Source organism: Heloderma suspectum, chromosome 12 (genome assembly GCF_057233095.1).
Source record: "Heloderma suspectum isolate Gila_16-S chromosome 12, 16-S_ref, whole genome shotgun sequence".
NCBI classification, from domain to species: domain Eukaryota; kingdom Metazoa; phylum Chordata; class Lepidosauria; order Squamata; family Helodermatidae; genus Heloderma; species Heloderma suspectum.
Window position 1 is genome coordinate 7,556,629 of NC_139469.1, and position 12,932 is coordinate 7,569,560.

At 46.1% G+C, this 12,932-nt stretch overlaps 1 protein-coding gene across 5 annotated transcripts in view; it reads right to left on the bottom strand.

Annotated features, from left to right (window-relative positions):
- Window positions 1–12,932, bottom strand: part of SNX8 (sorting nexin 8) — a 48,194-nt gene that overhangs the window by 9,805 nt on the left and 25,457 nt on the right. For 4 of the 5 annotated variants that reach the window (XM_084818240.1, XM_084818237.1, XM_084818239.1 and 1 more), the window contains exons 3-10: window positions 11,523–11,640; window positions 9,499–9,620; window positions 9,128–9,208; window positions 7,034–7,194; window positions 3,701–3,833; window positions 2,989–3,057; window positions 1,617–1,766; window positions 502–651 (exon numbers count right to left, since the gene is read on the bottom strand). In XM_084818240.1, coding sequence (XP_084674366.1) covers window positions 502–651; window positions 1,617–1,766; window positions 2,989–3,057; window positions 3,701–3,833; window positions 7,034–7,194; window positions 9,128–9,208; window positions 9,499–9,620; window positions 11,523–11,640 — 984 coding nt within the window. The remainder of the gene's footprint in view (window positions 1–501; window positions 652–1,616; window positions 1,767–2,988; window positions 3,058–3,700; window positions 3,834–7,033; window positions 7,195–9,127; window positions 9,209–9,498; window positions 9,621–11,522; window positions 11,641–12,932) is intronic. The other variant, XM_084818238.1, reaches the window with a different exon arrangement.

Sequence of the window (12,932 nt, forward strand, 5' to 3'; positions counted from 1 at the left end):
GAAAAAGCAGGTCTCATCTCAGAAATCCAGTGAATGTACATATCATCATTCCCCCTCTTTCCAGTGTTGGAAGTATGCGTGCTGTTGCTTATGGAGCCAAAACAGCACCATCCACACACAAGAGGGAGTTATCAACAGACTCGAAGGAATCACAAGGTTTGCAGAAGAAAACCCCCTCAAAACAGCCATAAAATGCTGACTTGTTTGGGGGGGGGGGGGAATGGAAACCCAGGTGGGAAGGGGAAATGGAATATTCTGAAAGAGAGCATGGCTGGCTGGAATCCTGAACAAGAGCTCTCCATACTTTTAACATTTTCTCCCAGTTGTTCATTAATGAATCCACATTGGCCAAGACGGAGATTATGCCTTAACCACGTATGAAAGAGACTTTGACCTTTCAAAGAAAAGGACAAAACTGAAAACCAAACTGAAGGATGCTGAAGCGAAAGATGACCCACCGAACAGTCCAGCAGGTAGGTTGCAACATTAAAAGGTGCTCACCTCCTTATGACCTTGGATCTGAGAATTGACAAAAGCCCCCAAGATGTGAGATGTGAGAGGAAGGTAAATGTGAATCAGTTGAGTCTCTTGGTGCAGACAGTACAGAGAGAAGTAATTACGTAGCTCCATTGTCAGGATCGCGTTTTCTTGCTGAGAAAGAAAAATAATTTGTGGGGTTTTCTGAAGAGGATACACAAAGGACAAGATGTAACATACACTTCTCAAAAGTAGTTTCTCACTTCTGCTAGAATGGGGTGGTTAAGTTCTGTTTCTGGAACATGAGCATTCACAAGAGCAAAAGTCACTTGCCCTACAAGCTTGGGAGCAACGAGCAAGGTGAGCCAGCAAGTAATTATTGGTACTGGGAAGCTGCCTCACTGGTCATGCTACCAGGACAACCATGAGGTTTTGCCAACATGTCCACAGTCTCCTCATGTGGCAGGACATGCTCTCAACCTGATCTTCTCTGTCAGCTAAGATGCTGGTTATCTGTGGGTGATGAGGAAGCACACAAGAATGTCATGAGGTTGCTTTTGAAGATGGCTTCTCTTTTGACACGGAGAAGCCCCAAGATGTACATTCTTCCTTTCTTACCTCAGCTCTGGTGGCTTCCTATAAACTTCCAGGCTCAGATGAAAGTGCTGGCGATGACCCTTAAAGTGCTACACATTCTTAAGTCTCTATGTCTTGTCTTTTACGAACTGGACCACGCTGTCTCTATATAGGCTATGGAATGCTTTGCAAACACAAACACACTTGGACCATCTTTTCCGGTTTTCTGCCAATTTAAAACCTGGCTTTATGGGCAGCCATTTTCTGCTGACTGCCAAAAGCCCAAGGTCACTAATCCCTCACCCCATCCTCAATGACTGGAAATCTTGCCAACCCCTTTCTACAGACATTTCACCAGGCAGTGCCCACAGCCATAAGGGCTAGTCACCAGGCTCTTGTTTGTGGGCAGTTTAATGAAAAGTAAGATTCTCAAAATGCAAAATTATTTGGGCTATGCCGAGTCCTGTATATTTCTTTGCTTGGACAGAATCATGGCATGCACGCAAGCCCTAAATGCTTAGCTAGCAAGCACATATTGCTGTATAAGAAGCAGACTATTGTACCTCCAGAATTCGGGACTCCAGCTGCTCTACAGTCTCTGGCTCCTTGTTCTGTACTGTGGCGCTCATCATCTGCTTTTTCATCATACTATATTTATGCAAGGCTCTCTGGTGCTTGTGCAAAACTCCCTTCTCATGTCTCTCACACAGGTCCTACATTGCGGAGAGAAAAGTTAGGTGGTGCAGAGTGACAAAAGAGGATGCTTTTTATCCTTTGTAAATGTTCCTTATGTAAATGACAGTCTAAACTCCTTGCAGCGCCCTGCAGCACATAAAATATTTTGGAAAAACACTACCGGGTGTCCGGCACTCTCAGTGCTCAACCTGTTGCCTCACTCTAGCTAAAAGTTCTCCTTCATCTTCTGATGGTTTTCCACAACTTCGAGCGAGCTTCCTCCATATGGAGTTTGAGAGACGACCATCTAAGGTAGTCCTACAGGCTGACGTGAGGGTGGAGCTCCTTCCAGCCCTCACAGACAACTACATGTACCTCCTCATTGAGGAGGAAACCAAAGAGGCTGCTATAGCTGACCCCATGCAGCCCCAGAAAGCATGGAGTGAAATTGACCCCTGTTCTTACTACACATCATCACTGGGACCATGCTGGTGTCAAAGAGAAACTTGTAAAGATGGAGCTGGGGCTACAAGTGTACGGGGGAGATAGCAGGGTTGGAGACCTCACACGGAAAAGTCTCTCTCCCCCTCTCACTGTTGGGAATGTAATCTTGATTTTCCTGCCTTGATTCTGCACTGCTAATATGAGCCTGCCCAAGAATTAAGGTCTTCAGAGGACCTGTTCTCTATCCCAAACTCATATTTGGCTGGAGCAAACAGGGTTGCCTCTTCCATGGCCATGTCCAGTGGGTCCCAGCTTGCTGGCCTTGCACTACAGTGTACAGACCTTTTTTTTCCAGCGTGCTGAGCATCTCAACTTTGCATCTCTTTTAAAAGAAGTATGTTTCTACTCTCCAAGGCTTTCAAGATAGGCCTGGAAGTCTATGGACAAGGCCAGCCAAAGCTCAAAAGCAAGGCTGAAATGTGTGTGTGTGTGGGGGGGGGGGGGGGCGCTTCAGTGCACTTGAGAATGTTTGCCCTTCCCAAGGCTAACAGAAGCCAAATACATTATTTTACATGAATAATATAGGGATATTTGCACAATTCATTCAGGTGACATAATTCAGGCTGTCTTGATGCAGGTTTCCCTCCCCCACCCCCAGCACTCCTCACCACTAACTCCTCTTCCAATGTCTAGTTTGGCCTCATGACCAACTCCCTGGCTGGTTTTCTATTGAACTGATGCAAGGTCTTCCAGTGAGCACACACAGCTATTTCTGAACAGTTTCATCACACACTGGCAAGATGAAAGCGGACTTACTTTATAGGACTGCAGCAAGTCGAGGAAAAGGTTCAGCTTCTCCACCACATCACTCTCTTCCTGTTTACCCTAGAAAGCAGAAGGGCAAGTGAGTTAACGAAACAGTGTGAATTTAGGCAACAGTTTGGCCAGATCTAGAGCAGAGAGAAAGCCATTTCCAGGTTCTAATGCTTACTTGGTTCCCATTTTAGGTAGCTACAGTGGAATTACTCTGATTATTCTGGACTAACGAGCTCATGGCTGAGGCTCTTGACCCAAGTAGAGCCCAGGGAGGGGAACAGAAGAGAAGTAAGGCTCAAGGTAGCTTGAAAAAGGAACCTGGCAACAGGGCCCAGTGCCTTAATCTGAACCACCAGAACAGCTCTCTTACCTTCCAACTGACATCTTGTACACAGTGGAGGCTAGTGGCTTCAATGTCAGTGGGGTGGTGAATCCTCTCTGGGTTTCAGTCAGAACCAGTCACAGCTGCAAAGGAGCTACCCAACGTACGGTTGTTCTAACTGAAATCCAGAGTGGATTCACTGTCCCACTGACATCAGAGCCACAGGCCTCCACTTCTAGTACCACTGTGGACCTAAAATATGACTGCTTTCAGATCTTATCCTACAGGGCCCCCATGGGGCCGGGAGGAGAGACCCAACTACAAGGCCCATCTTCATCAGGATATCCACTGTACGTCATGAAGGATAAGGAAGCAGTGGCAGGAGCTCACCTGCTGCACAGCTTTGTCAGCTAGCAGTGCAAATTCGACGGAGAGGCCTTTCAGAGCCTGCTTTAGGTTGCCCCAAGCGCTGTTGTTCAAAGCTGCCCAGGAAGGGAGCGGAGTTGTGTCGGAGCCCAAAGCACTACAGGAAGAGGAGAAGGGTTTGTTGGGATCCGGCAAGAAACTTCCATAAAACCCAGAGAGGCTGCCCAAATGTTCCCTCTTCGTCAGAGTTTGTTCCAAATCACAACTTGATTCTCTTTTTAACCTGTCCCTCGTTACTTTCGAAATCCAAGCCTCTTATTTTCACCATGTGCTCTTGTTCTTCCGCAACTGCCAGCTACGCAGGGCAACAGGGTGCTCTGCACCAAAAATGAGTAAACCAAAATTCTGCACCAAGCTAAGCAGAATTCTGCAACTTCTAAGCATTGTGCAAACTGAGAAAAATGTGCAAGTACAGGAAAAGGTTCAGCTTCTTCATTGTGGGAAGCACCGCAGCTCAATGGTAGAGCCCCTGCTTTGCATGCAGAAGGTCCCAGGTTCGATCCCCGGCTTCTCCAGGTAGGGCTAGGAAAAAATCCTGCCTGAAAGCCTGGAGAGCCATCGCTGCCAACCACTGTCAACGATACTGGGCTAGATGGACCCAGGGTCTGACATAAGGAAGCTTCCGATGTTCCTATGGATATATATTTGCTTATTTTATAACAGGTATCCTATTCCCACGAGTAGTTTGTACAGGCAAGGTGCTCTGACCACAAGCGATCCTGCTTAGATCCCCACTTCTGAGATTTTAGCAGGCATCAACCACACACTTCCAAGCCCAGCGTTGAAACCATAAGGGCTAAAAATGTGCTTTTCACAGAATGAGAGGCATTACTGAATTCCATGCCCACCATCACATTCCATGCTTGCATGGTGCTGTCACAAGCTCATTCAGATCCAACACAGGATAAAGTAGCAACAGCAGGCAAAAGTACAAACAGTACCAAGTATTGACACACTGAGGGAAACCAGCCAATGCTTCTCCCTGCAGTATCACTCTTCAGAAATACTCCCTACGCTGAGGATATACAGAGCTGCTTGCGAACAACTGAAATTCTCTTACAGTGCAATCCTTTACATGACTACTCGGAAGTAAATCCCATTGCGTTCAATGGGACTTACTCCCAGGTAGGTGTGTATAGGATTGCAGCCTTAGCCTTTTTAGGGAGCAGGTGTGAGACTAGGCATTGCAGTTTGTGTATTACATTTGTTTGTACATGTTATCATGTACGTTTCAGCATTTATGTATCCACATTATATATCAGGTTTTAGGGTGAATGGGTTCCTGAAATACGAATGATGATGGGTTCCAGTAAGGCCATGAGCTATGGAGTATTAGGAGTCTCAGAAAACATGCCGTAAGCACTTCTGAAAACTGGGTGAAGAGGCCCTCACAGTCTGATATCAGCGAGCGTCGTGTCAGGGATTACAGCATCCTGTAGAAAAATGGCTCAAAAGAGCCCTCGTAACATCCTGTGGAATAACAATTAGGCCTGTGGGCCGCTCACCCCAGAGCACTGCACCCTCAGCAGTAAGACTGTCTTTTGACTTGTGAGTCAGCAGTGAAACGTCTGCAGCGACTGTGGGTCCACAGATGTGGGTCAACAGCCAAACTGGTCGTGAAGTAATGCCAGGACAGTGGACTAAGGGTCAGTGGCCATGCAGGGACTGTGGACTGATGGATATAAAAATGGGCCTGGGATCAGCCCAATTCAGAGTTCTTGTAACATCAGGAAGGCGGGCACATTGAGACCCATAATCTCTGGAGCAAAGTCCCATTGAGTGGGGGTGGCCTCCCACTGTGGTGAGTATGACTGGATAGGGACCAAATTCTAGGTGTAGGATATCTGAAATCTGTAATGTGAAGTGCAAATTCTCTATATGCTGTTGGTGTAATCAATAAAGCAATGTAAGATTAGAAGAGCTCTTGTGTGCAGCCTCATTACTCCAACTCTTTTTAGATCCCAGGTCTGATTGGGACTGATTACCCCATGTTAATTGGTGGAGAGATGAGGAGAGGGGGAGCAGTGACACTCCTGCTGCAGGTGGGACAACCTGCATACCAGAGGATCGGGGGTGACCCGACTGGTAGTGTTCAGGGGGATCACTAGTGAAACAATACCAGCCGGGCCCTCCAGTCCCGACCTGGTTACTACACAAATAACAGTTGGATCAGAGGGCCCAACTGTTATTTGTGTAGTAACCAGGTCGGGACTGGAGGGCCCGGCTGGTATTGTTTCACTAGTGTAAAAAGCTTGGGATTAGAGGGCATGGCTGGCACTAAGTGAACGATACCTAAGGGGAAAAAAACAGTCCCAAAAAATCAGGATCAGAGGGCCTGGCTGGGACAGAGATCTAATTATGTTTAAAGAAAGACAGTCCCCAGAAGTCAGATTCAGAGAGCCCAGCTGGGACCGAGAATAAGGCAATCCTACTAAAAAGACCAAAACTGCCATTTCAGTGGCAACAGCTGTTGCAGGCCTGGGGCCATCACCATGGGACGGCGGAGTCAAGGAGATATGGTCTTGTGGGAAAAGGTAGAGGACCTTTTCCAACAGTATTGCCAGATACATAAACCTGGAGATAAGGGAAAACCTCCAGCAGTAGTAGGATTAGCATACACAGTTGCTAAAGGAAGATGGGATCGATGGTCCCATGAATCCTCAGTTGTGCCTGTCAGAAGAAATAGTGCAGGGACTCAGAGAGTGTGCAAGAACATAGAAGAGAGGCATAACTTTGGCAACAACAACGTGAATGTAAAGAAGTACTAACCAAACAGATACAAGGGCTTTAAATATTGGCAAACAGCAGAAGTTGGGGTCCATGATCTGGATTAGGACTGTGGCACGGAGAGAGGAGGTAAACCCTCTCCCCCTGCGCTATTTTCCCCAATTAACCTCCCCCCCCAAAGTTGCTATTTGCCCTCTCCCAGTGCACTATTTTCCCCAATTAACCCCCCCCCACACACACACACACACACACACACACACGTATGTTGCTATTAGGGGAAACATGCATGCACACAGACTGTTTATGCAAACATCTTCCCCTAATGAAACAAATAGATGGAGGAGGGGGAGTCGTGGGAGGACGTGTTTTTCATCAGGAAAGTAACACAAGGGAAAGGGTTAGTCCTTCCCTTTCCCAGTGCCACAGTCCCAATCTGGATTAGGCCCCCCACAGCTGCTATTCGCCAGAATTTACAGCAAGAGGAGACCCAATCACAGGTTTCCATCATCTCATCTAGTTTATGCTGCGTTTGAGGCTACAAGAGAGGTTGCTCAGCCTAAGCCAACCTACCTTAGTTCCTTCCCAAACATAAGGAGGTCGGAGGCATTGTCAACTGCTCGGGAGGCTATTCTCTCAGCTCGGTCCCGCAGTTTGTAAAAGCTGTTGTAGATGTTTCGGATCAGCTCCCTGCTGGCAGCAAATTGTACCTGGATGTCAGCTGGCAGGAAATTCTAAGGGAGAGCACAAGATAGGTCAACAGGTCTTACAAGAGCTGTCAAATGCACAAAGAATACATCACAAAGAGAAGCACTGTGACTGCAAGCTCAGAGAAGAGAGAATGTGTCAATCAGAGATCTCTTTGCAATTTCATACAAAACACTCTTCAAACAGGAGATTCCACATACACATCCCAGGTCACCGCTGCAGAAAACTCAGGAGGTATGAAAAGTTTAGATGGGGTTCCTTCCACGGATATATGGGCCACAAAAGATTGTAGATCATCCACCTTTTCTCAAGAAGGTAAGTACAAGAATTTGGGTGGATATCACTACAGTTATGACTGCTACATAATAATCAGCCAGAGCTGCAATAAGGCTGGGGATTGTGAAACTAAAGGGCCAAACTGAGTAAAATGTTGGAGATCTGTGATCAGAATTCCTGTCTCTTTAGAAGCCAGCCATAACAGGGTCCAAATTGTATCAGGACCCGCAGGGTAAACAATTATGTTTGTTGCACCAGCTGAGACCCTTTCTGAGTCAGTCGGACTTGGCAACAGTTATCCACATCTTAGTTACACCACATTTAGACTATTGCAATGTATCTATGAAGAGTGTCCAGAAGCTTTAATCAGTGCAAAATGCAGCAGCTAGGCTGATAATTGGTGCATGGTAGCAGGACCATACTACACCTGCCCTAACAGACTTGCACTCATTACTAATTGCTTTCCAGGCAAAATTCAAGGTGTTGGTTTTAACTTTTAAAGCCCTAAATGACGCAGAAGCTGGCTATCTAAGGGACCGCCTATCCCACTATGAATGTGTTTGAGTACTAAGTTCTGCAGAAGAGGCTCTTTTGGTGGTACCATTACCCGCAGAGGCCCTGTTGTCAGCACACAGTGAAAGGGCTTTCTCCTATGTTGCCCCCAAACTATGGAATCTGCTCTCTCAAGAACTACTATGGCTGGCTGAGGGATGCTGGGAGTTGTAGGACTTTTTTCCGCCCAAACATGCATAGGATTGTGCCCTTAATGTTTTAACTGTTTTAATGCTCTGTTTTTATTGTTTGAAGCTTTTTTTAAAAAAAAATGGTTCAACACTGCCTTGATGGCTTTTAGCAGATAAGACAGCATATAAATGTCAATAATAAATAAATAATACTCCCTTCCATACCATTTTCCTGATGTAAATTGGCTCCCTCAAGCTCCTATGTGCCTCATTACAGAAAACATCCAGGCCAACACATGGAAAACGTACGTGGACCTGTATGTTTTTCCTAACACGACAAGCTGCCCTGGATATATATTATGAAAGGCAGTGTATAATGTGCTAAATAAATAAATAGCAGCTTGAGGGGGCTGATTCAGAAGCAGGGAAATGGTGTAGGAAGAGGAAAGGTGCTCTGGGCCCTCCCCTTCCCCTCAGTAGGGGAAGGCATTTAAAGAGATGCGAGATCCAATCACAGCTCCCCACCGTCTTGTTTGAAGTTGGCCCTGAGAGAAAAGGAATACTAGCTAGAAAAAGTAATCTAGCTTGTGGCACTATTTCTGTTCCGTTAGATGGTGCCATTACAGACATCCCTCAGTTACAAAGACAGTCAGTTAATTAGCTTTAATCCCTTAAAAAGTGTGTTTTAGATGGTGAACCTGCAGGCAGTTGGTACATTATGTAAATGTAGGTGCTAATATATGAACAACTATTATTGTTATTAGTTGGACTGTCATGTCTCTGTTCCCCTCCCACCAAATTAGCCAGGAGTGAGTGAAGTCCTAGTCACAGTTAAGCTGCTCAAATTCCATCAAAGTCGGTGGGATTTAAGCAGCCTTAACTGAGCAGGATTGCAGCCAGTTCTTCAGTTTGTTAAGAAAAAAGTTTCCTGTTCAAATAACGCTGCTTCTATTTCCCCAAACAGGTAGGAAGCTTTCCAGCTGCATGACAGAGACAATACCTTGGCCTGAGTTGCTAATCTGCAAGTCATGAATTCGTCTCCCACACCCTGGACCAACTCCCTCAGCTTGTTTTGCACATCCTGGAAAAGCAGAAGAAAGAGATTGGGAAAAAAAGCAAAAAGCAATCAGGTGATTTACCCTCAGTCGGCATCTGGTGACTGCAAACTTAACCGCTAGTTAACCAAGGTTATACTTCCAGCTAAGGGAGGATTAGTAACACATATTTCATAGAATCATAGAATAGCAGGGTTGGAAAGGGCCTATAAGACCATCAATGCAGGAATCCAAGTCAGAGCACACAGCGATACACACAGCACAGTTCCATACAACATACTCAAATATACACAGAGTGCTGTTCACAAGTACTCACCGACCCGCTGAAGGAGAGGAAGAGCTTCAAAAGTACATCTTCTGAGAATGGAGGGTGCCGAGCCACCAGGTTAACAAAACGCTTCAGTGCACGCCGCCTTGTCTCAATGAACTCTCGGTCCGCTAAAGGAGGAAACCCAAGGCAGCTTTGAGAACCTCCTGGGACATCTATTTATACATAAAACTGAGCACTGCCTGCTTTGCAACCTTGCCAATTGCAATAAAGATTCTGTGGCTGACCAGTTAGCACTTCAGCCTTCCTCTCCCCCTTTGTCTTAAGGTCCGAGAAGGGGAGAAGTGGTAGAAGTAGAGCTATCCTTCAGTTAAAAGGCTTTCAGGCAGCAGGACTGGGAAAGATCTCTGGCAGAGATCCTTAGAGTGCCATTGCTGATCAGGGTAGAAGAGGGGCAAGCAAAAGGTGGATTGCGAAGTACTGGTAGATGGCTGGGTGATTTGCAAGGGTTTCTGGCTCCCTACATTTTCAACAACAGAAACAACAAAAAGGCTTTTGACACCTCCTTCTCAATTAAGCTATCAGAATCTCTGATCTGCAGTAACTCAAATATAGAGTTATATGTGCATATGCAGGTCATCCCAGTGTATGGCTCATGAGGTACACTAGGTGACTGGCACCTCTCCCTAAGCCCACCATTTTGCATCTGGCTCCATCTGGATCGCAGGGCTCTAATAAAAAACAAAATAGCTCTCGCATGCCTGACATCTGCCCATACCTGGTACAGACAGTGCTGAGCTAAATGGATCAATGGCCTGTCTCCGCATAAGCAGTGTCAACCAGGGATCACAGGGTTGAAGCACCAGGACTTTCTATTAATTGGGATGGTTATGTCATCTGTCACCCTCCACAGGCGGCCCTGCTCCCTCTGAACTTAGCTGCAATCCTAACAATAGCTGTGGGGGGGGGGGCAAGGACAAATGTGTCTGTCTGCCCCCCCCCCCGGCCCCCCACTAGAAAAGATTGCCTTCACATGTTGTAAACTATCCCTGTTGTAATGCAAATATTTGGGGATGGCTTGGTCTTGAATGCGCAGTGAAGACCATTAGCTTTCAAAAAAGACCTGCTCCTTGTGGAGATGAAAACTGCTAGAATCGGTTTGTGGATATGGATCAACACAGCTGCCTGCATTTTGGACTCTCCTTGGGAGGGTGGCTATGGAGACTCTCATGTGGAGTGCCTGTACTTCAATATGTATCACTATATATAAGGAGCCTCATATGTAGATGAACAGCTTTGTTAGAGGCTCCAAAGTTGAGGATGCAGACCTTTCATGCCCTTCACAATAATCTATTTTTCCATCATAGCCTTCCTCTTTTGTTCCCTTTATGTCCAGCATTGGCCCGAACCTTCTTCCTCCGGCCCCCACAGCACTCTTTGCAGAACAAAATACAAATATTGGGTATGGAATAACTCATGCAAATTGAGCATTTTGAGAAGTATGGTATTCATACGCATAAATGCAGAACTGAATTGTCTCAATAGAGTTTCTGGCCTGGCACTTACAGCTCTCCAACACTGTCTTAGCTTCTCCTTGAGACACAGTGTCTGCATTCAGACATAATGCCAAACCATGGCCAAACTACAGTGCTTACAAACCATGGTTTGCAAGGAGCTGCCAAACCAGGATATTGAAACACAGCTTGAAGACTACAGTTTGTGTTAACTGCGGCTGGCTTTTACGTCAGGATACACAAACCACTGATGAACTACAGTTAGGACCATTGCTCTGTCTCAAAATGCTGCTTCATCATGGAAGTGAACTTATGAAGCTGAGTGCTAAGCAGATGGAAACGGAAAGCAGACAACCAGATCCAAACCTTGGTTTGCCTGCTATGCACCTACAAGCACAAACCATGGTGTGAGTAACTATGGTTAGTACAAACCATAGTTTGCTTTGTGAGTTGAACTGAAGAATGTGGTTGCTACAGATGTCTCCAAACTGGCTCACCTTCAGCCATCACTCCTCAAGCACAACTACCCCACATCCCACCTCATCAGCCAAGACTTACCTCCTAGCATTCTTTTTGGAGGAAGAGCAGGGACCATACGGTATGGGAACTTCTGAAGGAGCATCTCATGGAAGACCACAAAGTCATTGTATCGCCTGTACACGGAGCACCTGAAACGCTACAGCAGAGATAGAGGAAACCTTTTAGTGTTTCAATGGGACCACTGCAGTTCTTTGTACCTCATAATGCAAAGAGTCCTAATGGAACAGGCCAAAGGTCTATCTAGTCTAGTGTCCCATTTCCAGCAGTGGCCAGATGCCTCCTGGTAGCCCACAAGCAGGGTTTGAAGGCAATAACCCTCCCTTACTCATTACCCCTCAGCAATTGGTCTTCTGAGATATACTATCACTGAACATGGAAGCCTGATTGAGCTATGATGCCAAATAACCACTAATAGACTTATCCTCCACGAATGTGATTGATCTCTTTTTAATGAGAGCATAAGAGCCCTGCTGGACCAGAACAAAGATCTATCTCTGGCTTCCCCCACCTGGTGCAGTCCAGCACATCTGAGCTGCGGTCCACCACATACGGAGGGCACCAAGTTGGGGAAGGCTAGTCTCTCTAGTCCAGCATCCTGTTCCTGACCAGTGGCCAGCCAGATGCCTTTGGATGTTTTACAAGTACAGCACAGAAACATAGGAAGCGGCCTTATGCTGAGTCAGGCCATCGGTCCATCTAGCTCAGTACTGTCAACACAGACTGGCAGCAGCTCTCCAGGGTTTCAGGCAGGAATTTTTCCAGCCCTACCTGGGGAAGCCGGGGATTGAACCTGGGACCTTCTGCATGCAAAGCAGGGCCTCTACCCCTGAGCTATAGCCCTTCCCCACAGCATGACTGAAGTGACTCCTGTCAAATCCAACCCATTGTTTTTCTCTAACAGCTGGTATTCAGAGGGATATTGCCTCTGAAGATGGAAGACTAATCCAACTATCAGCCCTGGTCCCCTTTTAATAAAATGTAAACCAGTGGCCATCATAAATCCCTTAAATTAATCATCATCAGTGACATTGCCAGTAAGCTCAGGTGATGCCACAATTGAAACCGTTCAAGGACACATGTACTTCTCTTGGTTTTTCCAGAGACCATCTTGGTTGATTACATAAATACATTCTTCCACTTCTTGAATGCTCATTGACCATGAAACTAGGCAAATGATCATGATGTTCTATAACTGCTGAAGGTTCTGAACAGTTATAAAGCAAAGCAGGGTAACAACAGCAGAAGAGAGCTTTTTGCCCTCATGACCTTCTTGTGGTCTTCTCTGCATCTGAAAGACGATGCTGGCCTTTGGTATGATCCTGCAGGGATCTTTTTAGGTTGAAGCATGGATTTTGTTTGTCACATATTTGAATTATAAGCATCAGCAAAACATAGAGCCTTAAGTAATTTATTTTTATGAATTGTCTG